This window comes from Alosa pseudoharengus, unplaced genomic scaffold (assembly GCF_046254945.1).
Source record: "Alosa pseudoharengus isolate Yale_2024_CS ecotype anadromous, Long Island Sound unplaced genomic scaffold, YU_APseudo_1.1 YU_APseudo_1.1_scf_4, whole genome shotgun sequence".
In the NCBI taxonomy this organism is placed as follows: domain Eukaryota; kingdom Metazoa; phylum Chordata; class Actinopteri; order Clupeiformes; family Clupeidae; genus Alosa; species Alosa pseudoharengus.
In genome coordinates, this window is record NW_027468774.1 from 43,208,125 (window position 1) to 43,234,832 (window position 26,708).

General features: G+C 40.3%; 3 protein-coding genes across 3 annotated transcripts; 1 reads left to right on the forward strand and 2 right to left on the reverse strand.

Annotated features, from left to right (window-relative positions):
• The first annotated feature begins 668 nt into the window (after positions 1-668).
• On the forward strand, positions 669-5,266 carry tnfsf18 (TNF superfamily member 18). The gene is made up of 3 exons (XM_076267183.1): positions 669-1,241; positions 2,682-2,754; positions 3,369-5,266. The coding sequence occupies exons 1-3, from the start codon at positions 1,068-1,070 to the stop codon at positions 3,752-3,754; spliced, it is 633 nt and encodes a 210-aa protein (XP_076123298.1). The 5' UTR covers positions 669-1,067; the 3' UTR covers positions 3,755-5,266.
• A 6,656-nt stretch (positions 5,267-11,922) lies between these two features.
• Positions 11,923-15,318, reverse strand: LOC143102688 (tumor necrosis factor ligand superfamily member 6-like). The gene is made up of 4 exons (XM_076266446.1): positions 14,839-15,318; positions 13,820-13,853; positions 13,414-13,482; positions 11,923-13,308 (listed from the first exon to the last, which is right to left on the reverse strand). The coding sequence occupies exons 1-4, from the start codon at positions 15,046-15,048 to the stop codon at positions 12,923-12,925; spliced, it is 699 nt and encodes a 232-aa protein (XP_076122561.1). The 5' UTR covers positions 15,049-15,318; the 3' UTR covers positions 11,923-12,922.
• A 331-nt stretch (positions 15,319-15,649) lies between these two features.
• Positions 15,650-20,981, reverse strand: LOC143102687 (tumor necrosis factor ligand superfamily member 14-like). The gene is made up of 4 exons (XM_076266445.1): positions 20,497-20,981; positions 17,281-17,314; positions 17,107-17,175; positions 15,650-17,002 (listed from the first exon to the last, which is right to left on the reverse strand). Exons 1-4 carry the CDS (start codon positions 20,695-20,697, stop codon positions 16,605-16,607), a joined length of 702 nt encoding a protein of 233 aa, XP_076122560.1. The 5' UTR covers positions 20,698-20,981; the 3' UTR covers positions 15,650-16,604.
• Between the last annotated feature and the right edge of the window lie 5,727 nt (positions 20,982-26,708).

Below are 26,708 nucleotides of genomic sequence, written 5' to 3' on the forward strand. Positions count from 1 at the left end.
ATTTCACTTTGGCTTTCTTCCATGTGGGAGAACACATGCGGAATGTGAGTCGACTCTCGACGGGCCATATTGTAACATGCAGAGCTGCGACAAGAAAGGCATCTGGATGTGGTTTTTGACAGGTGCACCTTGCTGAAGAGGAAGAGAGAGGGGAATGGGGTTGAGGGGTGAGTGGGGGGAGGGGTGGGGGGGGGGGTGTTGACTCATACTTTCTTGCTGTCTGAAAGAACACGCTGTTTCCCCCTGCCATCAGGTGAAACCACACATGGTTTATGGCCCATGTTTTCGTTCTCTGTGTGTGCACATATGGATACTGTACATGATGAGGAACCTCAGATTGACCACGCAACCATGGCTTGCCTTGACCTGAGGATTGGAATTTAGCCATGCTTTTGAGGAATAAACAAAAAAGGAACATCATTTGAATAAAGGAAGTACAAACAAAGGAGACCTTTGAAAAATATGGCAAAATGAAAGGGAAAGACTGGGGGTAATACTAAATGCATCTGTGAAAGATCACACTATCTGTAATTGAACAGCAAGCTGTGACATACACTGACCATCTTTCATTTCTGCAATGATCAATGGGTGACATCAATGCGTCCGAAGGTCAGCCAGACCAGATATTGTATGGTGGCCTTTCCTGCCTATTGAGCTTCCTCTTTTCGACCCACTCCCTGCACGTGTTCAGTGATGTATGTTGAAGGAGGGCCAGTCCCGTCTATTTGTTGTGGTGCTGTCTCTACTCTGTGTTTTCCGTCATTTGCTCTCAGAAGGGAAAGTACTGCACCTTGCGACTGCAGAGACACCGGTGGCTGCTCACAACGGGGGACCAGCAAACGCAAGCGGAGGCTTGTGACATCTTGGTCGTCTGCAAGGTACAAGTTTTGCACGGGAAGCCTGGAGCTGCCAAACGGTAGTCTTGACTAGGGGTTTCTCTTGTTTTTGATTGGAACCACGAAAAAAGAACGGTGAAAAAAAGAAAAAGACGACCGGAGTACAAAAAAAAAAAAGTACAAGCAAAGGAAGACCGAACAACCCTCCAGTTTGCCTTTGCGTCGCCAGCGATGACACAGCAGTCACTGGAGCTAGGGGAGGCTGGCGGCATTGCTGCTGTCGGGCATGAAAGCCGACGGTTCAACTGCATACTCATTCTCTGGATGACAGTGCTCACCATCGGCCTGGCCGCCAACCTTAGCCTCCACTTCATTGCCATCCCTGGAGCTCCTGGTAAAACACTGGTAAGATTCAATCAGCAAGACTGGAGCTAAAACAGATTTCTCATCTCTTCTGCTCATGTTTAAGAGTAGTAGGTAATAAAAGACATAACAGATGGCTTAACTCAAAGGCATCATTATTAGACAAGGGGTTCATTAAGAGGTAGTGAACCAATAGCCAAATTAGATCATGTATAGAGCTGAATGGATTGCATAGATGGTGTACATAAACTCATAGATAATGCTTCCTGATGGTTTTAATCTTGTGTGCTGTATCATTTCCATGCAGCAAGTATAAAAAAATGGATTGGCATTAATATGTTAGACATTACGAGCCTATTAAGACTTGGTGAGGCGATGAAGAGTAGGTCAGCGTTTGTGGAACTTCCATTCTTTGAACCCACTGAGGTTCTGAGGTCAGTCTGTGGTTGATGAATATGATGTCACTGACTCTTGAAATTACCATTTTATTTGACAAGTATCTGGGATTTAAGTAACGCTTACAACAACCGTGAGTGGATATGTTATAACGCTAACCTCAAAACCACAAAAGACCTGACATGCCCTCACAAGCCCATAGACAGGATTGGGCATGTTTATAAACGACACAGACCTGAGCCATTACTTCTGTCCTTTCAAGAGTGCAATATATTTCATGTACACTCCATGCATATACCACTGCTACATTTCAAAGGTGAAATTTATCTGATTTATTTATTTTATTTAACCTTTATTTTACCAGGGAAAATAATCGCATTGAGATTACAATATCTTTTACAAGTGAGCCCTGGCCAAAAAGCAGCACATAGAAGATACACTTTAACAGACAACAAGTAACAGACAGACAAGGATGGACAACAGTATTAAATAAGAAATAAAAACAGAAAATCACATTTAGAAAAAAGAGCAGACATGTTGATACATTTGATTTAGGTAGGACTTGAATTATATGTGAAATAAAAACCTGCAGTTATAGCTGTTTTTGCAACTCATTCCTCATATCTGATTTGTTTAAATAAATCATCTATCATTGCTACACACTACCCTCTCAAAGAGACTATGCCATAAGACTGACCACAGATTGCAACATTTTCCTTTCTCTCTTGTTTGTCTCTGTTGCAACACACTCCAAACGAGATATTTTTTTGTTATTTTTACAAAATATTGTCAAATATTCTGCCCTGTGTAAGACATATCTAATACTGTCCCTTTAACAATTTCAAATATTTTAAAGTCCTTGACACATTGACAATATGTAAGTTGAACTGTCTATGATGTTTTAAGTATAAGAATAGGCTCAAAATATCATGGAAGTTTCAAAATCCTGCCATTAGTTGATGGTCATTGCTACGATTGCTGTGACAAAAGATGCTAAGAGCTGACTATAATGCTCAAATTATGAGAATTCATTCAACGCATAAACCCAAACATCTCTCTATAATGTTATTATGTTGTCCTTTACAGGGTAGAGAAGGTACCCAAAACCCTCCCATACCAAACAAAGCAGACGTCACCTTTTTTGACTTGGTCCCTTCAAGTAAGTCTGCCTTTTGGAATTACAGGAACATGCTTCTTCTTCATCATTGTCTCAACAATATGTATCTATACAGTTGTGCTCATAAGTTTACATAACCTGTACACATGCTAATGTTGACTAAAAAGAGGACACCAATTTTCTTTGTGAATGAATAATGTATCGTAAATAAATAAATGTTCTTCCTTAAAAAAAACAGGGGCTCATAAGCATACATACCCCTATGTTAAATTCCCATTGAGGCGGGCAGATTTTTATGTTTAAAGGACAGTTATTTCATGGATCCAGGACACTATGCATCCCGATTGAGTTCCCTTGGCCTTTGGAATTAAAATAGCCCCACATCATCACATGTTTGTTTTTAAGGAAGGATTTATTTATTTACGATACATTATTCAGATAGAAAATGTGTGTCCTTAAAGGTTGGATTTTTCCTCATTTTGTATTAAGGCATTAAGGTCAATTTCCAAAAGATGATTTTTTATTCCTCATTTTAGTCAACTTTAGCATGTGTACAGTATGTACAGGGTATGTAAACTTATGAGCACAACTGTAGATGTAATGAATCTTGTTGTACATGAATTCCATTCAGTAACTCAAATAATTCCTTCCAATAGAATCCGCTAATGAATATGGACCTATTTCATGGAACAACAAGGAGGATATTGACATGGAGCAAAGTGAAACCCTAATAAGTATTAAAGAAGATGGGTTTTATTTCCTCTATGGACAGGTGACCCTCATGTCTGGCAGTACTGGTTCTAATACTGTGAAGATAATAAAGAAAAGTAGCAATAAAGGAGAAGAAATCGTTCTGGAGAGCTCCATTGGTGAGAAGTCAAACTCAACCGGCTTCTTTGGAAAGATCCTGCGCTTGGAGGCTCAGACTAGCATTAGCATCAACTGCTCCAACCACCACCTGCTCAAAACAGACACAAAGAAAAATCTTTTCACCTTCGTGGGGATTTACAAAATGGGTAAGCTTGGGCAGTCGACTGACTGACCACTCCAGCGCATTCAAAAGTGGACCAAAAGAATGTATAAAGCAACCCATCAGTCAGCCAAGCACCAGCAAAAGCCAATGACTTGTTGAGCCAATGAATGTTTTCATTATTATTATTATTATTATTATTATTATTACCAGTGAGTTTTTTTTTTCTTTTGGGGGGGTGCCTTTATGTTTATGACAGTGGTGATATGACAGTGGAAAGAGATAGAGAGAGTGGGAAACAGATGGGGTGGGATCGGGAAATGACTGCAGGTCGGAATCGAATCTGGCCCCCCATGGGCGGAGACCCAATTGTGATAGGGTGCTGCCGCTTGTGCCACTGCTCCCCAGCCAATGACTTCTTTTCCTGTTGACTGTGAAAGCACAGCCATTTGTCTGTGAAGATGCAGCTGGGAGACACCAGACCAGAGTGACCATCATAGCTTTGTGATTACGGTAATGTGTATCTCAGTGGATGATATAGACCCTTTCAATCTGTTCCTAGAGGATTTCTGGTTAAAGCCAGTTTGAAACTAATGCAGAGGCTTTGAAATGAAAATTAATCTGTCTTTAGTGTAATGTTCTACAAAATGTTGACTTTTTCTATTTTTGTTTGTCCCCAAGTTACCATTGGCTCAATGTTGTTTTCTGTGACACTGGAAATGCTAAAGGAACGCACATGTTTGTTTCTGCAGGTGAAAGGGTTTATGTTCCAAATTAAGACTCATGGATCAGCTCTCTCTCTGTTCTATTCTCACACAGCTCACACAGCCCTCTCAAAAGAATGTTTCAGTGTGCTATATTCTCATAAGCTGCCACAGCGGCTCGATAGTGTTTTAAGCCCCCACCGTCGACTTCAAGGCACCTAACCCTAACCTTAACCCTAACCCTAACCCTTGCCAAATCCTAGTGCCTTCCATGCAGCGCTGCCTTGAAGACGACGTTAAAACACCAACAGGCGCCTCAGCACCATGAAGCTGCCATAGACAGACCTTCCCTGATCATTCCCTATGATGGCCGCATGGTGCTTGTCCTGTATGCCTGCATGTGGCACCTGTCATGATATGTTCATAAATGTGATTGTCTCGTAGGGAGGCTTCAAAAAGAGTTTGTATAAAAAAAAAAGGTATGATATGCCTTAGATTTCATATGTTTAGGTTTTATTTCATATATCCTTAGTGTAAGGATAACACTTAGTTAAGTTAGAGAGGACACTGGGTTTGGTTAGTATGACCATGAAACAGAGGAAATCTCTTACTGTATAATTTGTGTATACATTATATTGGGGCCTCACTTGAAACTTCACAAATGTCAAGAGCAAATTATGGAAATTCACAAATACAGACATGCCATTGCATGTGTAAAGTACAAACTGTGTTTTGAAAGTGACACTGAAAAAAGGAGAAAGTGGAAATCGAGAGAAGAAAGTGAGTTTTTACTCATATGTGTATTGCAGTCAGATCTATATGGATATCTGCATCTGATTCTTCATTATGCTATGAACTACACTGGCCTTATTTATATAAAAAATATTTATTTATTTACACATTTTTAAAACATTTTGTACAATAAATACTTCACGTTTAAACTAATGCGTTATTGTAATACTTAGCTTATTCTATTTCTTCTATTAAAACTGCTGTTTGTACTACAGATTTGTGATGCTGTCAGATGCTCTTTAGAGTATAGCAGGGAAAGCTGTGGGAGTATTTCATGGCGTCATCAAGCCCATCCAAAAAGTTATCACCACCCACCATTTCTCCACACCAAAGGCTGAATGACTCATGCATATATTCAGCAAACAAAGACACAGACAGACAGATAAGCAGACAGTCAGATAGATGATAGATAGATAGATAGATAGATACATAGATAGATACATAGATAGATACATACATACATACACACACATACATACATACATACATTAGTTAGGCATACATATACATTCTTAAACAATGGTCATATAAACAAACATGCACACATTCATGCATACATACACAGACAAACTACTGCCGGGGTCACTAATTAAAATTGTATACGGTCTTTTACTCAAACATAGCATACATAGCAATTTATTGTAGCAGCATTCAGTCGTAGGACCCAGATGGCTCTGTAGAGTTTGCCTTGTTTTTAAAATCTAATGTCAAAAGGTTTCACAGTACGGAAAGGAGCCACTCACAGTTCAAAATCGAAACCATCAAATTTCCCTTTTCTGTGAACGTGGACTGTGCTCTAATGTTTTCATACAGACCATAGGACTACATAAATACATATACACACACACACACACACAGACACACACACACGGCGCACAGAAACATACGCACATACATACATACATACGTATACATACATACATACATACATATACATATACATGCATACATACATACATACATACATACATACGTATACATACATACATACATTCATACATACATACATACATAAACAATGATCATGCAAAAATTCACACATACATACATAGACAATCTACCGTATCATCACAAACAATCAAATTTCCTCTTTCTGTAAAGCAGATTGTGATCTACAACTCTATGTGAGTCAGAGTTGTGACCCCAACTGAAAGTGAGACTGTGTGAGTGTGACAGCAGGGGACCCTCATTTTACAAAACTGTTATCAAGGAATATAACCGCAGTCAGCTGACAGACACATTAAGACAGACATACACACACACACACACACACACACACACACACACACACACACCATCAAATGTCCCCTTTCTATAAAAGCAGACTGTGATCTGGTGTATTCACTCTATGTGAGTCAGTGACCCCAACTGAAAGTGAGACCGTGTGAGTGTGACAGCACGGGACCCTCATTTTCCAAAACTGTGCTGTTGAGGAACCGGAGCCGCAGACAGACAGAACTGATGTCATACGCAGACAAAACACACAAACACAAACATAGACACACATACATAAATACAGTACATACAGTATACATTCATATAGAACATAGGCCTACACAAACACACATACACAAATATATATATATATATATATATATATATATATATATATATATATATTTATATATATATATATATATATATTACACATTCATATAGAACATAGACCTACATACATAGCTACACACACACACACACACACACACAAATAAATACATACATACACTGATAAATACATAGACATTCATACATACACATACACATACCTAAAACACATACACTACACAGATAATCTCCCATAACATACGGTACATCAGAAACCATCAAATGTCCCCTTTTGACGAAAGCAGACTGTGATCTGGTGTATTCACTCTATGTGAGTCCGTGAGTCAGAGTGGAAAGTGAGAGAGCACGAGACCCTCATTTTCCAAAACTTTTATCAAGGAATCCTAACTGCAGTCGGCTGACAGCCCACTTAAATCGACACATTAAGACAAACAAACACACACACACACACACACACCATCAAATGTCCCCTTTCTATGAAAGCAGACTGTGATCTGGTGTATTCACTCTATGTGAGTCAGTGACCCCAACTGAAAGTGAGACCGTGTGAGTGTGACAGCACGGGACCCTCATTTTCCAAAACTGTGCTGTTGAGGAACCGGAGGACCGGTGTCATACGCAGACAAAACACAGACAAATAGAATGACACACACAAATACAAACACACACACACACACCCCAACACACACACATACATAAATATATACACACTAGAACATAGGCCTACATACATACAGATATACGTACACACTCACACACATACATAAATATATACACATTTTAGAACATAGGCCTACATACATACAGATATCGTACACACTCACACACATACATAAATAAATAAACACACAGCTCTATGTGAGTCAGTGTAATTTTGTGACCCCAATTGAAAGTGAGGCCGTGTGAGTGTGACCCTCATTTTCCAAAACTGTTATCAAGAAATCCTAATCGCAGTCAGCTAACAGCCCACCTAAATCGACACATTAAGACAAACAAACAGACAGACAGACACACACATACACACACATCATAATGACTTCAATCCATGGGAAATCCCCATTCAGCATTCAGTAGATGCTATTAGCGCTACCAACAAACACTTTAATATAGACCATAGAAGGTCATTAGATATATTTAAGCCATGCAGACACTGGAATATCCAACCACCTCCACCACCCACCACCCATGTATGCTTATTTGGGATCTTACACATGCTCTATATCTTCGATAAGACAAGAGAACACATAGTGGGTGCAGAATAATTACATGTCTCTCCCCTTCTCCAACCTCCGTCCGATCCCCACTCCCCCTCTGTCTCGTCCTCTCCGTCATTGCCTTGCGTGTCGGAACAAACACACTCACAACAGCCATATTATCCGTTACGAGCTGAATGAATTGGTTGCCAGTGATTGCGACACCCCCACACTTTTTATGATAAACTGGGTCTGGTTTCCACTGCCTCCAGATGTGAACGAGCACGACAGAGGCTTGCCCCAGGCTGAGGAGGTTTCCAAGACTAATTAGTTACCACACAGATACTCATTATCTGTCAGAGGCCTTTAGTTCTGTCTTTTGCATGGATGTTCCTCTCCTGCTTTGAGCATCTTTGTTTCTCTTTCTATCTTTCTAGCCATTTTTGTTTGTCCTTTCACATTGATTGGAAATAGAAACTAGCGTGACGTTGAGTACTACTAAGTGGCTATGGCTACCCACATCCATGTTTCAGATGAACTACTTCATGTGGTTCATGTCTGATATTCTAATTTGGTATTTAATATATTTGTTTGGACATTTTCCACATTTCTAAGCACATTTTTCCTTTTCTAAGGTATGTTGTTCTGAGAAAATGTCACAGTTGCTTAATCCACCAGAGGGCAGTGTTTCCCAGTTATTGGAAGCTCACTGACAACCTTTTTCCCCTGTAGGCTATGAGACATGTTTTTCTTTTTTTTAAATCATTGATTGGTAATCTATATGGGTAGGTAAAGGCAATACCTTAATGTTCGTTATCTTATCTTAACATTACACTGGCAGTGGGTTGTGACTACCCTTTCAAATGTAGGCTATAGACACACTAATATTGTTCAACAGTTGGCTCTTACCTTGCCTATAATCGCAATGGAGGTCTGTACTGATAAGATTATTGGAAACACATGTGCATTATTCTGCAGTGCCCTCCTATAAGAAAGGAATGTGGCTACTTGGCAATCAAGTCTGTGTATCCGCGAAAAAAACAAAAAAACAAAAACAAAAATAACTAATATATATATATATATATATATATATATATATAAAGATGGTATATATTTATTTATAGGGTGTATTTACAAACAGTTGTGTGAATTGAAATTAGTCAGACTAAAATTAAAACTTGAATGAATAAAAATAAATACATTTTGGGCCCCCACCGTTGACTTCAAGGCAGCGCTGCCTAGAGGGCGCTAGGGCTAGGGTTAAGCAAGGCAGCGCTGCCTTTAATCACTGGTGGCAGCGCTGCCTTGAAGTCGACAGTGGGGGCTCAAATCACCATTAAGCGATCTCTATTCTTGTGTGAATGTAAATGTATGTGTAATCTGTCATCCCTGAACATGTTTCACTGCTAGTGCAAGTTTAATGGAATTGGAATTCCAACCAAGATTGACATCATTTATCAATGTGACATGATGAGAATGTGTGGTATTATATAAAAATTTTCATTTTAAGATGTAACATTCAAGTCAGATTCATTTGTATGTTATTCAATTGCATACTTTATTACAACCATTGTATTACATCTGTGTATGAAGTTCCAACTGTGCTATTAAAACTAGCATGTAATTCTTTCTCTGATGTACTGTATGTGCTGATGTTGGCACACAATCCAATGTGATTTGTCAATGGGATATTGCATCTGTATCATGGCAGAGGATAGATGATGATGATGCCTGATAAGTCATATTCTAAATTTTAAGTGACCCATACTTCCTCATTTGGTTTTTGATGATAAATACATAAACATAATTGGCAGAAATTACTCACTACAGAGGAAGTAAAGAGCATGTAGAAAGTAAGAAAAAAGCATGTCCGCTTGACTTTGAAAAGATCAGTTCCTTAAAGTTGTTGTAGAGAGTCCATAGGTCTTTGTTGGCATTTGTAATCAGATAGCATTTAGAAAAGCTTTCCACCGGGAGTGCTAACATAACACCACCACTGTTATCCAATATCTCAAAGCCAGATAGACCACCTGTGACCTGTGTCTTATCCTGTGCGACAGTGACTCACACGAGTAAATGTCAAAAGGAAAGTGACCACTCCTGCTATTACTGACCATACTCCATAAGGCTCAGCCACAGTGACGGAAAGTTCCACTACCAGATAGATGCACAGGCTCAAAACTAAAGCTAGACGTGAGTCAGCGAAACAAACGTGCTCCTCCGATACCTGCGTCGCATTTCTCCCCCCACCCCCCCACTTCCTCTCCGGGTTTACAAATACACAAGCGCGTTATGAAGAACGAGCCCCTGGCGTGGGTGAGCTCAAAAGAGCAGCTTCTCAGAATAGAGCAGGGAGGAGAGAAAGGACACAAAGTGCTTAGTTAAGATAACAACATATATGTGAGACACTCCTGCTTTCACACATTCACCTACACACTCACAAACACTCACTCACAAAACCTACACATTAATAAAAAGTGTGTGTGTGTGTGTGTGTGTGTGTGCGTGTGTGTGTGTGTGTCTGTCTGTGTGTGTGTGTGTGTCTGTGTGTGTGTGCGCACGCGTGTGTGTGCGTGTGTGTCTGTCTGTGTGTGTGTGTGTATGTGGAAGAGACAGAAAGGGAGGAGGTGAAAATACTGTAAGAATGACACAATCAAATGGATCAGAAACAGTCAAGTCAGAAACTTGTAGTGGAACATGACATGACATCATGACATGAGAGAACATGTAGAACATGACATAGACACAGTTATATCTGACCCCTTGCAACACATGAATGTAATTACCCCATGTTATCAAACTGTGAACTCATTTCTGTTTGAGGTGAATTGAGAGATGCCCTAAAAGAGAGTGCAGGAGCAAAATGCTAATGGGCTGTGTGAAGGTCAGCGTCTAGTCGTGCTGTGCATGAGGAGAGAGGGAGAGCCAGTGCACCCACCCCCCTGTAGCAGTGCACTGCAAACAAGATGGAGGCCTTTCCGCTATGACAGTAAACTGCTGTGGTTGAAGTTTACTGCAGAAGGCCAGGGCACCGACCTGACCGCACTGCAGCCCCCAAGGCTGACTGTCAGCCTGCATGCTTGTGTCAGCAAATATGCAAGTTGTTTGTTTTCTTTTGGTGGACATGCAGGGTGTGTAGGTGTAGGCTAGGCAATGACAGCTTTCATGTGTGTTTGCATTTGTTAATCATGTGTTCTGAACAGAAGGAGACTGCACACTCTAGCAGCTCATATGCCAATAGTTTAATTAATCAATAAGCCCCGAGAGGCCGTTCTATATCGTGAATATAGCACAGCTGAGGGGTGTTGTTAGGCACGAAGCGAGTGAAGCGAAGCTGAGTGCCGTTAAACAACCCTCAGCTGTGCTATATTCACGATATAGAACGGCCTCAAGGGGCTTATTGCTTTAATAAAACGGCTACCACATATAGGACATTAAAGGGACACCAGGCAACGTTTTTGTGTTAATTACTCATCTTCGTAAGTCGGTATATGGTTAAATGACTCGTTACAGGGCGAATGAAGACTCTCTCGCCCGCCCCTACTGCCTGTAGGAAGAATATCCCGCTTGCAAGTTCAGTGTATCCTACCCGCCGACCGAAGCAGGCAGGCTAACAAGAGATTTTTGCAAACGTGTGTATAATGGCAGAGCCGGCGAAGAAGCAGCGAAAACCCTTGACAGAAGCCGCAAAGAAAAGGAAAAGAGCTTCAGACCGAGCGAGGGGGAGTTTCGTAGAGAAAAAGCATCAGGCTTGCCTGGTGTCCCTTTAAACATTGATATAAAATAAACAAATAATCATGAAATTCAAAAGCTATTTCATCTACAAATGTCCATAGTTCCACCGCTAGTAGATTCTTATTGGAATTGTTGCTCAGCAACTTTGAATTTTAACCGTTATGCATTCTTAGAGCTGGAGATGTGGTTCCCCCGCTATATGCAGAAATCACAGTAAGCTCAAGATTATTATAGTTTCACACCAGAAATGTGCAATTATAAGCACTTTATTATTTTCGAAACCTTGCACAAACACAGCATGTGCGACATTACATTATCTAATCACAGTTATAAAATATACATTCAACTTGAGTAGTTTTTTTTTTTTCCAAACCATTAAGATTACATATAAGATTATTTGCAAACATAAAAAACACTGTAATAAATTGAGATATTAAAAGTTACTGCAATTTATATATGTCACATGAAAAACACTTGGCGGCGGTTTGAAAAAATGCCAAATAGATCAACTCTATTCTCAGTGCTTCCTTCATATTTCCCCACTCCATGTACAGACTCTCCCATGCCTCTGGCCTATGACTAGTTCAGGGAGGTCATTGTGCATTTCCCAGGTGCAGATCAAAAGTGAAAAACTTTAAAAATCATGACAAAATAAAACACAAAAAAAGGAAAATATTCAAGAAGTGTGCTGACTTTTTTTAAAGCATTCTCTGGCTTATAACTGACACACAAACCACACTTCCCTTCCTCCTCATTTAAAGCAAAAAAGACTGGAGTATTTGCAGACATTAGAAGCTTTTGGCAGAGTATGTACTACATTGATGGCTATCAAAATAGGAGAAAGAAAAGTCAGTAACACTGTCATGAAACCTAATCCTAATCCCAACCCTAACCCTAACCATAACTCTAAACCTAACCCTAATCCTAACCCTAACTTGTTATGACAAAAACCGAATGTCACTTAATAACAGAAGCGTTATGTCATAAATGTTTATGACTTGTTTATGACACGTTCATGACAGTGTCATGTCACTCTTATGTCGGCACTGTCAAGTAAAATGTTACCGAAAAGTCTACAAATAAATACAAAGTATGTTCTGCATATGAGGCATTTTTATAGACGGTTGGAATAACAAGATGATAAGATGTGCTATGGTGTTTATGTAAAATAAAACAATTGGAGTGCAAACATACATTGTGCATACAAAGTAAACCGATGCCAATCATCCATCTTGTTTATGCCACTTTTACTACACCATATAGGCTCCAAAATAGTTATCTGCTGATGTGGACAGTATGATTTCGGTATTATTTACCCTTACAAATATAGTATCACCTTTAAAGAAGTGGAACATACCTCCCAGATAACTATTTGTTTTAAAGTTTTTGGCTGACTTGGGTATGTATTCCCTTGACTGCAGAAGCACCAGCTCCTCAGGGTAACGGTCTGTGGTCCTAACAATGGAATGCAAAAGTGAAATGTTGTGCTTCTCTGTAAAGTAGACTTTGGAGTAAACAAAGTAATATCCCTCTTTCTGGATAATTAGGCCCCCATCTTTGTATTTCATTCCATGTATGATAGAATCACCGTAGTCATGCCAAAGCATGAGTCCATCAGCATTAGGTTTCTGATTACCTGCAGTGACAACAACAAAGAATGATGATAAAACAGTTTTGGAGTATTAGAGATTATGTGTCTAAAAGGTAATAAATACTGTAGCAAAAGGTAGAAAAATCTTACTGTTCATATGGGCGAGAGGTTTGGAAGGTGGAACCACAGGGTTTCCTATTGGTGTTGGTTTATCTGCAACTGTATTCATCAATCAGAGAAACAAGGGATTTTTTGATCCTTTAATGAGTGCGGAAATTACATAGGAACTGTACAGGGAGGCTACATTGGGCACGTAACTGAAGCGTTCTGTTAGCGCAACATCTGATGCAACAATAGCTTCCACTGTAATCAATGGAACTGGCTACACCAGATATGACAGTGGCACGTACATTCCGGAAATTACCAGTTTTCAAAAACTATTCTCACACTACGTGAACAGAGCGATTCAGTTGCAGACCCAGTGTAGCCCGGGCCTAAGTATTATACATGTTGTGGTAGAGTGGCATAATTGTTAGGTCATAGAGCTGAACTGTACCTTGCTTTGACATCTCCTGTGTTTCTGAGTCACCCTGTGAAGTGATAAGAAATTTAACAGATTGAAAAAACAGAAATAAGAGACATTTTTTACGAATGGGGAAACTGAGATGAAACTCTGGCAAGCAGGGGCATCTCCGCAGTCAGATTGGCACCTACAGTACAAAGCAGCATAGGGAAAAGTAGACTGAACCTGCTGTTTCATGACTCAGTCTAGACACCTTGACTATTAGCAGTACTCTTTAGCTCAAAACATAAATGAAATCAAGTGCCATAGTCAGATCATAGGGGAACTTCTTTTATGGGGGGTTTCACATCATGGTGGGACAAACCAGCTATAAGTGCTCACCACAAATGTTGCTTCCACTCCATGCCCTAAACAAGCCTACAGTACCTCTTTCCATTTTCTGGAAGTATTGACAGTTTTTTTGGTTTTGGTATTGATATTGTTTGGTGACACACGATGCGAATTTCGAGCCAAGCCTGAAGGAGTTCAGTTCCATTTTATGTTCAGTATTTTCCCAATTCTGTACTACAATGGCAAAATCTACGGTACTTTTATGTTTACGTTTAAATTAAGATATCTCATGGATATCTCAATGGATATGGAACTGAACTCCTTCAGGCTTGGCTCGAAATTTGCATCGCGTGTCACCAAACAATATCAATATATTATACAATACACATATCTAAATACTGAAGAACTAAACACGTCATTCATTGATTTTCACCCTGAAATAACATGGACAAAAATGTGTGTGAACAAAAATGCAGCAAACTAAAACCAATAAAAATCATGTAAAAAAATAAAAATAAATAAAAAATGCAGCCAACTAAAATCAGAAAAGTCTTAAGTGAAATAGTAGAAATGGCACTGACAGACATCCTAGTTGATTGGAATGCAAATTGATGAATAAGTTAAATACATTTGTCTGTGGTCATATAGGGAGGCTCTTCATTTGAGCCAGCAATGGAAAACGGAGGAAGGTGCCACACTTAATGAGGGGAATGACTACTCACCGGAGAGGACTTGCTGGTGTACAGACTGTAAATGAAACAGGCTTCCACCGCCATGCCACACAGGGCCAGAATGACCAGGGCAAACAGCACTGGCTGAGCCACACTCCTTCTCTTGCGGAAAGGGACCGGCTTGGGTGGCAGTGGCGGAGGATAAGCTGTGTGAGTGTCCACCATGAAGACATTGGGGTACAGGTTGCCAGAGGCTGCCATTTCCACAGTAAGTGCTCCTCCTGCCTGAAAATGCGTCAAAAATGATCCCTCTTTTTTCAACTCTAAGAAGAGCTCTTTAAAAATCAAAATGACGAAGGTATTCTTCCAGAAATAGTCTACTATAAGTCAGACCTCCTGACCTGTAAAGACAAAGGTCATGGACTCCAGAGAAATGACACAGAAGGTTAAATCCTGATTTTGGTCCATCAAGACGAAACAAGCACAGCCACCCAGGCTGTTAGTCACTTGAGAGAGAAAGAGAGAGATAAAGAAAGAGAGTACAAGTGTCCATGCATGGGCTGTTATAACTTCTTTGACTGCTGCCTCCTCCTCCCACGCAGCACGCCTAGGCGGCCTGACACTTCCTGTGAAGTGCGTGTGGCCCGTGTGCATGCTCGCCGCTCTGTCAAGATCTAGGGTCTCACAAAGCATGCTGCTGGCTGCCTCTCTGTGTGTTTCAGAAAAGGGAAATTAATTCTTTGTCTGAAATATACCCCCGTCAACACACACACACACACACACACACACAGACACACACACACACACACACACACACACACACACACATCTTTGGGGAAGGAGCAAAAAAGAAGATAATTTAATTTCAGTGCTATTTGACCATTGCACAATATGTGTAGTTTGCAACATGAGAGAAATGTTTTATTAAGAAACTCATGTCAGAAATCTGCTGTTTTTCTTTCAATAAACACAGTTACTCTGTGGCAAGTCATTGATGGTACATCCACAGACTACAGACACCATACGTTCTGCAAAACCAACTATTTGAATGAATAATACAGTTTACATTAAATTACATTCATTGTGTGAAAAACGAATGGAATAGGTTTTCAGAAGTGAGATAACAGTCCAGGTTACATTTTGCATTTTCACTTTGCGACTATATTGGGATTATTACAATGGCTTGACTGACTGTACATAATACAATGTGTGTTGAGACGGTCAGTCATCAAATATGACAATATTAAAGCATATATACACATAAATAGCTAAATAATAATAATAATAATAATAATAATAATAATAATAATACCTATTTTACTTATCAGGACATAACAGCGACATAGTCACACTGCACATTGCTATGTGAGTGTTACATTCAGTCATCACACCACAAATGTGCATGATTGTCAACATATAAAATGAAAAACACAAAGATGACATATTTGAATTACATTGTAAGTACTAAAAAATACCAAGAATACTAACAGGTTGTTATGCAATCCTGTGATCACAGTAGATATTTTGTTTGAGATGAAAGTAAAGTGCTTGAAATCTGATGTAAAAAAACTGAATTCAATGTATAATTTCCTAAAAATAAATTGTGCAAAACAATAATATCAATCATGTGTATTTGACCAAAAGGAGTTCATTTGAATAACAGTAATTGTTCAGTGCTCTTAACTTTCTATACGTTGTTTAAAACAAAATACATACATTAACATTAGAAATATCTTATTCTTCTTTAATGTATTGCCTTTATGCTAATACCATCACATATGTACTGTGTGTCAAGAAGCTGTCTTTTGACTTGTTTGCTACACCATATAAGCGCCAAAGTAGTTGTCTGCTGGTTGGAGAAGTGTGACCTCCGTGCGGTTATTCACCTTGACAAAGATAGCTTCTTTTTCAAACAAATGGAACACTCCTCCCAAGTAGCTATTTGTATGACCTGCATGTGTATCTTTGGGAGGGAATCTTTTTGACCGTAGGAGAACTATTTCTTTTGGGTAGCGTGGTGTGGTCTTGACAACCTCATGTAGGATCAGGCGTTGTTGTGTCTCTTTAAAATACATCTTGGAGTAAATAGCGTAATAGCCCTCTTTCTGAATAATGATTTTCCCATTGTCGTATTTCATTTTGTGCATGATGGTTACATCCATGCGATCCTTCACTTCCCAAAGGATGATTCCATCTTTGCGAGGTTTACTTGCACCTGTTTCACCACAGAAGACAAACGAATGACAAAATCATGCATTTCTTAAACATACATTTAAAATATCCATAACTTTTAGCTGAGATAAGGCAAAAAACATTTACCAATCAGATGTGCCATTGGTTTTGAGGGTTTCTTCATGGGATCTGAACTCATGTTGACTTGAATTTGCTCTGGGGATATAAAGTCATTGATCGACATGTCAAAAGTTTATATTTGTGGACTATTGGATACTGTTTATTTAGCTAACAATTCAAATGTACACTTAAGTAACATACTTTCATGACCCAGTGGTGCGTCTCCTTTTGCACTCTGGAAGAAAACAGAGAAGAAAATACATGATGTTGTTAGAATTTCAGATATACCAGTGGATGTTTTGGGTCATGTGGTGCCCTGTGCTGGCCGAACAAATACACACTTCACACACACCCTGACCACCACCTCTCTACATCTTCCCACCTATTGTGAAAATGGGCTCCTTCCTCTTTGACCACTTTCACAGTTTACCGGTTTAGCCGAGGACACAGTTTCCATACCTGAGTGATTTCCAGGTCAAGGAGAGGTCACATCGAACAAGACAAAGACAAATCAATGGATTCATCTTGATTATATTTCTATTATTTGAATAATTTCACTGAGAAAAAAATCAGTGCTTGCAATTTTGTGTGGTTGTGAAGTCATGGTTTACTTTTAGTATGAAAAGTGAATGAAATGCCCGCCATCCCACCCTGCTTAGCAACGTTTGTAAGGTTGGCTATGATGATCAGGTCTGGTCATGCTAATGCAGTATAAGTATAAAATACTTTTTTGATCCCGTGAGGGGGAAATTTGGTCTCTGCATTTATCCCAATCCGTGAATTATTGAAACACACTCAGCACACAATGAACACACAGGGCCAGATGTACGTACATTTGCGAACGTAGTGTTATCAGCGTCATGGACACACCACAGATTGCGAACGCTGTCAGACCCAAGTTTCCGTCGTATTTATCAATCGTTCAATCCTTAGTGTAAACTGCGCCTTTCTCTGCCCATAAATGCAATATACGAACGTCCACAACTGAATGGCAGCGCCTACATACAAGCGCAGTTGAATGAAGTTAACTGATGACAACATTAAAAAGAATCAAACGTTTAGCAATCATGAAATAATACCATACATGATAAGATGTAAACAAGCAGGGAGATAATGAAGATCAGTAGTTCTACTCAAACTACTTGTGCACGTAGGCTATATGGAAGATTGGTCAAATCTAGCAAGTAGGAAAGTTTAAGTGAATGACGTGAAAGTGAAAGTAAGACATTCGAAAGGCCAACGAAAGTTAAGGTTGCTTTTGGTAGTATAAATACTTTCACCACAAAAAATGGTGCTCGAAATAGCGATTCTGTTGTCTTTGAAAGGTTGTCTTATTGACCGCATTGAACTGCAATTTGGATAAACACCTGCTTTTACAAGGCGGAAGTATTTAGGCACAGAATAGACGTGCGCTTTCAGGAGCAGTCTTAGTACATACCGCGGAATACATAATTAGGCGCTACTCCTCCCCTCCCATCTTTTTATGCTAAACTCCCACTTTCCCCTGGATCCTCCCATGAATGCATATGCATGACATGACAAACGCAATCTGCCACTTTCAGCTCCCGCGACAGGCAGTTTGCGCTTTTACGTCATTGCGGCCTGTTTGTACATACCTCGCAATGATTTTACAAGCACATTGCGAAATAAATACGCCTGAAATGGGCACAAAAGCGTTAGTACATCTGGCCCACAGTGAGGTGAAGCACATTAATCCCGATGCAGTGAGCTGCCTGCTACAGCGGCGCTCAGGGAGCAGTGAGGGGTTAGGTGCCTTCCTCAAGGGCACTTCAGCCGTTCCTACTAGTCGGGGATCGAACCGGCAACCCTCCGGTTACAAGCCCGAAGCCCTGACAGAAATGTTGGAGGGGTGCTTATAATATAGCCTATAGGGATAACGGCCGCTCAGGTGTCCCGATAGAGGCTACGGAATTAATGGACGAGGTGGAGGCAAAGAACTCCACAACCCTAGGCAAAGTCGAGTAACCTCCGCCAAGTCCATTAATTCCGTATATCGGGACACCTCGAAGGCCGTTATCCTGCTTATCCTCCGGTTGCCACTCATGTATGTAAGCAATAATCATGCATCTATACCACAGGAAATATGTGATTCAGTTTAAAAAGAAACCAACTGGTTCAATTTGTTGTACTACTTTCTTTGTCCCAATATACAGTTTACCTAGCCTGGCTAACGTCAGACTTCATCTCATTGAGATGGGGTCTGGGAACTAGACATTCATTTTCTCGTATTTAAAACGTGGTTTACAAATGCCCAGAGCCGTTTATTGGGCGCTACGAATGTCTATCAAATGCGTCTGTACGTAGCTCATAACGGCTTCGGTGTGTCGTCATCGTCTTGCTGCCCTCCCTCTGTTCTGTGATTGGTTCCTTCGTTGAGGTGAAAACGAAGTCCATAGAATCCAGGCTGCCTAGCAGCGTGAATAAAATCGTGCGCGTAAGGCTTTGCACTTCATCCACTAATTCCATATATCAGGACAAATCGGTGTCCATTATCCCTTACTTAATAGTCACCCAACCAGCCAATCAGAAAACAGTATTTATTGTCTCCAGGGGATAAAATGAAATATAAACTATTGTACATATATTGCACTAGAGAAAGCGACATTGTGTTCTACAATATTGAAAGACAGGTGTCCAGGTTACCAACTTTCCAGTCACAGTCTTCAGCCACAAACCCCCATCTCCCCCTCATTTCACACAGATTTAAGATTTTGGAGTTTTTGATGGTTTTGTTGGACGGAGCTAAAACCTGGGGACCACCTAAAAGCATGCATCTGTGCATGCTGGCATTGAGCTGGGGTTTTTTTTTAGCACAGAAGTCTACTGAGGGTCTAGCCGATACCCACAGACCCCGCAGCAGGAGAGAATCAGTCATGGGTTCCCCGTCAGTGTGGAGAGAAAAAAAAGTTAACCTGTCTGTCGCTTTTTTTTCTGTTGTGTCATGGGACATTAACCAACTAGTCTTGTTACTTGCAATCTCATTGTGTCCATCATGGAGTTTCTTAATATCTTTTGACATTGACTTGGACCTTCACTAACAATATGTTTTTTTGTAAAAGATATTCACTGTACTCACGTATGAACAATCAATTTGCCACTTCTATTGTATCGTATACATCAAATGCTCTATACTTGCTGATGGTTCACCTGGACTGGTATACAAATTAATTGGAAACTCATTTTTCTTTGGACACCTTACTGACTGCTGATTTATATTCTGAGATGGAGAAAGACTGACAGACTGAAAGAAAGAAAGGAATGAGAAAGTGAACACGTTTGCTGAGGTGAGAAGAGAAAGAGACGAAGGTGTGAAAAAGATGACTGAAAGTCACGTAGGAGATGAGGCCCACCACTAGAGAGAGAGAGAGAGAGAGAGAGAGAGGCAACGCTACTCACCGGGTCCACCTTTTGGTACAGGTCGTAGATGAAGCAGGCCTCCACCGCCATGCCGCCCAGAGCCAGAATCAGCAGTGCAACCAGCACAGGCCGCGCCATGCTCCTCGTCTTCTGAGGCCACGGTCTGGGCGGTAGGGGAGGATGCGAAGTGTAGGTGCCCACCATGGGAGGAGGGGGATAAGCACAGCCGAAGTCTGCCATGGTGACTGAACGTGTTCCGGAACGCCAAAAAATCTCCTGCTGAAAGCACTGTCCCGCAATGTGTCTCGATCTAACTAACAGTCCAATAAACTCGATTGAAGATTCACTCTGAGGTTACCTAAACATTGTCCTTCTCAAGATTCAAGGACCTCAATGAACATCTTGTGTATTACCTTTTCGAAAGAAAAAAAGAAACAATGTAACTTGCACCGCTACAGATCTCCCAGTTCTTCTTTAGTCACGCCATATGAGACCCTTCAGAGGCAGCAAGAGGAAGCACAAGCTCACTAGTGTGAATGAGAGAGAGGGTGATTGTGCAATGAGCTTATAACCTATCCATATACCCCTACCCCTAAGCTGTCACACACAACCTCTTCCTCTTTAGAGATGACACCTCCTCTCACACGATCTCCCCCCAGAGTGTGTGTGTGAGAAAGAGAGAGAGAAAGAAATAAGAGAGGGGGGAAAAGAAAATAATCTATAATAGTGTATAAGAAATCTAACAATAATCCAATCAGGCCAATATTAGGTGTTTAGTAACTCTAAAAACCAAGTGTCTTAAGTTTTATAGTGGTCAGTTATGGCCTGAAACAAAGTTCAAAATATGTTTGCATTGGAACAAAATTAGTTGCAATGATGAGCTAACTTTATAATGGTTAGTGATCTGTTTTTTATTCACGGTTGAAGACTAAGGCCCCTATGTTCCACTCTAGCCCATGGCTGAAAACTCGTTTTCAACTCGGCGCAAAGTTTATTTTGGTATTTTGAACGTCTAATTTTTAAACAATGCGCCAGGAGGTGTGGCAATGAACAACCTAGGGAGTGGTCTGGCGCATTGTCTAAAAATCGCTATCATACACTACCTAAAACACATTACACCACTGACCAAGAGAAACCTGGTCAGAAGTCCATGGCGAGTTGTTCATATGTTATTTTAAGAGCGCATTATCAACATTGATATGGACACGTGCACAATGCACCATCCTTCTATCATCCATGAACGAGCACCAGAGCACATCCATGCAATACATTACAAATTACATGATTACAATGGGAAACATAATTAGAATAAAGATATTACGAAATACATCTCACAATGAGTAATTATTCACCATCATTTTCAAATTGGTAATGACGGTTAAAAGTGATTAGGCGAGAGGCACATATGAGCACAGCTGAAGACGCACTGTCACGAGATATAAGCAACTCCTCTGCAGGATAAACGTTTTATTCAGTCATTCAAACATTATTAGGGTAAGTGTTGCTTTTTCCAGCCTATGTTTTTAATGGTAACCGATTGTCAGTCAATAGTGAAAGTAACTAATTGTGTAGAACTGTTTTGTCGTTGACTGATACCACGGTGAAGTTAGTTTCACTTTGCCAATGAGTTACATGAGTGACAAATAATAGACGAGTGCAAATGCGTGAAGGCTATGCTAGGTTTTAGTAAAGCATGGTTTAGTGGAATAACTGTTCCATACGGTCTCGCGTGCAAGCAGATTCCTTTAAATGCGCCACTGTCAAAATACCGATGCACTGTTTGAAGTTGTGTTCTGTGCTGTTAAAGGGAGTGATAGATGTCATTCTCATTGGTTTAAATGATGTTACGCCCAAAACACACCCATGACTGATTAAGAAACATAAGGCCCACCTTCTTGCGCCGTGCGCTGGACGTTTCATAACTAAACCAAACATAATATGGACTGAACAAACCCCGAAATTTGTTTAAACTATTCGCCAGTGTGCGACTGTCATAATAGGGCCCTAAGTGTGGTATGTCTTTTGAACCGTGATTGCAGATTGGTTATTGATGAGATATATATGTTTACAGCAATCCAAGGTACACGGTGAACAGATCATGATCGTATCCATTATTAGAAGGTTAGACATGTATAATTCTATTCTAATGTTATTTATTATTTAAATAAGGTTCCAGAACTTTTCTCATGCCATCCCAGCATAGTGCAGTGTACATAGTGTATTATAGCCTAAACCTAATGCTGAAATTCACTTGTAACAAAGAAAGTTTGTTATACCTTTATACTAATAACAGTCCAAAGCAACTTACAAATAAAAGCAGTACAATAGTGAAAAATAAACAGTGAACAGTTTTCAAATGTATATAAAAACTACATTAAGGAAATACCAATGTCAATGCAATATCAATGATCAATAGCCTAATGAAAATAAACAAATACCATAATAAACAAACCATAACTCATAGAACCACTTAATTAATTAAGTGTATGCTGAACTGATATGTATGTAGACTCCTCTTGAAAGGCCCAAAACTATCACTGGAATGGAGAGCACTGGGCATCTCTTTCCACCATTCCACCAAGAGTCTTGAATTTCACCCAGAAGTCCGCCGTGGGTGCTTGGGGATGTAAAGCTGGATCATAGTATAAAATATATGCAGCAGTAGTCAACCCATTAAATGGCCCATTACATTTTGCAATAAGAGACTGGACTAGATATGTGATATGAATACCAGGGTTAACAATCTTCACTCACTCAGACGGCTGAAATAAAAACTAAACAAACAAACAAAATCAGCTTGAATTAGGTCTGTGATACATTTGACTGCATGCTTGGCTGGCACTCTTTCAGGGCTGACATCTTTAATGTGTGCTGGTGTTTACAGGAGGAGAAAATAGGCCACATCCCCAAATATCACCACCACCTGGCCTACATCCCCCAGCCCACCCCAGTATGCCACTTCCTGTGCTCAGAAGTGTTCAGAAAAATAATCACATCTACAGGAAATGTTTAAAGCAAGCTCATAATATGATGATGTCTGGAGCTGGGGAAAAAAAATCAAATGAATTGTGCAAAACAATGATCTCAATCACTGTACTTGACCAAGTTGAAGAGTTAATATTTGAAGAACAACAATTGCACATTGTTCCCAACTTTCCATACACATATTAAAGGAACACGCCACCGTTTTATGAAATTGGGTTATTCACAGTCTCTGCTAGAGTTAGAGAAGTCAGCGAAAGCACCGTCTTTTTCACCCAATCGTTTCCAGTCACGCGCTCCACTGTCCTGTCATATTAAAGACTTATTCACATTGCCAACACGTTTTTACAGCATGTCATAACAATGCAATGACAGTCCTTCAAACGAATTTGGGTCTCCCTTTTATTTCTCTGCATTGTGTAGGCTACACTCAGAAATACATAACATAAACAGAATAGAAACGAAAAATGTCCAGATCCAATGTTTATTGTGACTTCCAAGATTCTAACTTAAGGTAGGCTAATTAACATTCAGTGACTTCAGTGTTGTAATAGCATCTATTGTGATAGCGCGACTTCTATGCGACCGTGCTGCACACCCCTAATCAATACTCCTGACCTTGGTTGAAAGATTACAGAAGCTAGGTTTATCTTTAACAATATCCTGGGTAACACATGCTATCACCAGTTAATACTATTTTTCCACATAATAGAATCTGCATAATTTGAAAGCCTGGTCACTACCACTGTTAGCTTGTGTGGCTAGTTATTTTGCTTACTTACACTCTGCTTTATGAAAAAGCTTCGTATCTCCCCTTTCTTCTTCTTGGGTGGCATAGCTGATCTACACACCACAAAAAGGGGTTTGTATGTATGCTGAAGGGAAAAGGGAATATCGAAATGTTTCACTCTGGCCTTTTATGGGGTAGGCCTATGTATTGACAGACAGCCCTGGTAACTTAACGTTGTTGACACACCCGCTCGCTTGACTACCAGTGCAAGAATAAAGCGTGCGTGTCAGATAACCCTTCCCCCTTCCCCTCGGTTTTTCAGCCAATCAAATGACGACGTTGTACTGTCGTGCTGGCTGTCGGAATGATCAGCAGCACAAATGAGTTCGCTAAAATATTGGTGGGGACAATTTTGTCATCTTAAAATATTGGTTAGGACTAGTCATGAGCGTCCCACCCTAAATCTACGCCCATGTTGTCAATTGTGTGTCTTCTCTTGTGTAATGGTTAAAACTATTTTTCAATAGACCTCTCCAGAATAAGTCCCGCCTCCGTAACTTCCGTATCCATCCAACTTCCGGTCGTGGATTGTCTATGGCAGCGGTTGTCAAACTGGGGTACGCGTACCCCCAGGGGTACGTGGACTGATTTCAGGGGGTACGCGAAAAAAGATCTAAGTCATAGCCTATGCCTTTTCAAACATTTTCTCTATCCCACGTTGGTAACTTAACTTCCACATTTGCACTGCAGATTAAAAACTTATTTTCTACGCATTAACAAAATATTCGAGAGTGGAGACAGAGAGGGCAAAACAGCGTTTCTCAAACTGTGGGCCGCAACCTGGGTCGCGGAGACATGCCAGGTGGGGCGCGAACTGACGTGAAAAACAGGAGTTTTATTTATTTTATTTTTTATCTGTAGCCTAGGCCCAGGTAGCACCCGATGCGCAATGGACGCACTGTGTTATTCATAGGGAAGCGCTCGTGTCAAGGCAGCTTAGTTAGTCCCGACCTGAATGAGATTTTGAACGAGGTTGTGAGAATGGTGAATTTCATCATTCATCGCCCTTAAAAGCGTGTCTATTCACCGCACTTTGAGAGGAGATGGGAGCTGACCAAAAGGCTGTACTGTTTCACAGCGAGGCAAGGTGGCTTTCCCGAGGTAAAGTGCTGTCGCGTGTTTGAGCTCCGAGTCGCCTCTTCTTGGAGGAAGAGCGCATGTTTGAATCTGCAAGGACGTTCACTAATGAACATTTCTTGACGAAGCTGGCGTATCTTAGCGATATATTTGGAAAGCTCAATGAGTTAAAACTCCAGTTACAAGGCAAAGACAAGCACCAGATAAGATCACTGCATTCAACAAGACGATTGTGTGTGAGATTAGGTGCAGATCTATTTAAAATCATTATATTCAGCACATTTGTAGGCCTATCATATGTTGACTATTGATGAGATTTGTATCATATGTTTATGATCCTATTCACTATTCTCGACAAAATTGATAAAAATAAATATTAATAAAACAATTAAAAAAAAACTTGTTAACAATTGGTGGTGTTGGGGGTACTCCGGAAGATCATAATGTCTCAGGGGGTACATGCCTGTTAAAAGTTTGGGAACCACTGGTCTATGGGGAATAACATGGCGTTTCAAAATATCATACCGGTAAAACATCTGTAGGTAGCGAAGTTGAAAAAGCTGGTGGGCAGATTGGCCTACACACTTCTGCCATATAGTTTCCACTGGATTTTTTGATTGTCGGTGCCGTTTAAGTAGTATACTATAGACTATACTACTCAAACGGCACCGAAAATCAAAAAATCCAGTGGAAACTAGATGGCAGAAGTGTGTAGGCCAATCTGCCCAGCAGCTTTTTCTACTTTGTCACCTACAGAGTTTGACAGGTACGATCTTTCAAAACGCCATGTTATTTCCCATAGACAATCCACGCCCGGAAGTTGGATGGATACGGAAGTTAGGAGGCGGGATATGTTCTGGAGAGGTCTATCCAGAAGGTACTGATTTAATTTATAATAGAACGTAAAACCTAACAAAACAGACACACACCATAAAGCCACTGTTTCCTACTGTCTCTTTGAGCTGTAATAAGCCTCTTGAACTACTGCACAACATTAGTCATTAACTGTGAGTCTTGGCTGTAGATTATTATTGGTGGTTTTTAGGCTACTTACAGAATCATGACCATTTAAAATGTAAGGCAACATGAAAAATCAAGAATGGAGATAAATGTCTGACACTCATGTCAGAAATCTGCTGTTTTTCTTTTAATAAAAAGTGGTACATCCACAGACTACAGACAAAGTCCTTTTAGGAAAGTCCCTCCACTCAACAGCCATATTGCTTTGCTTTTTGGGCACTTATCAGGCATCTATTTTGGGTACAACACTTCAGCCGTTCCTACTGGTCGGGGTTCAAACCGACATCCTTCCGGTTACAAGTCCGAAGCGCTAACCAGTAGGACACGGCTGGACCATGTCCTGCAAAATCATACATCCTGCAAAACCAACTATTTGAATGAT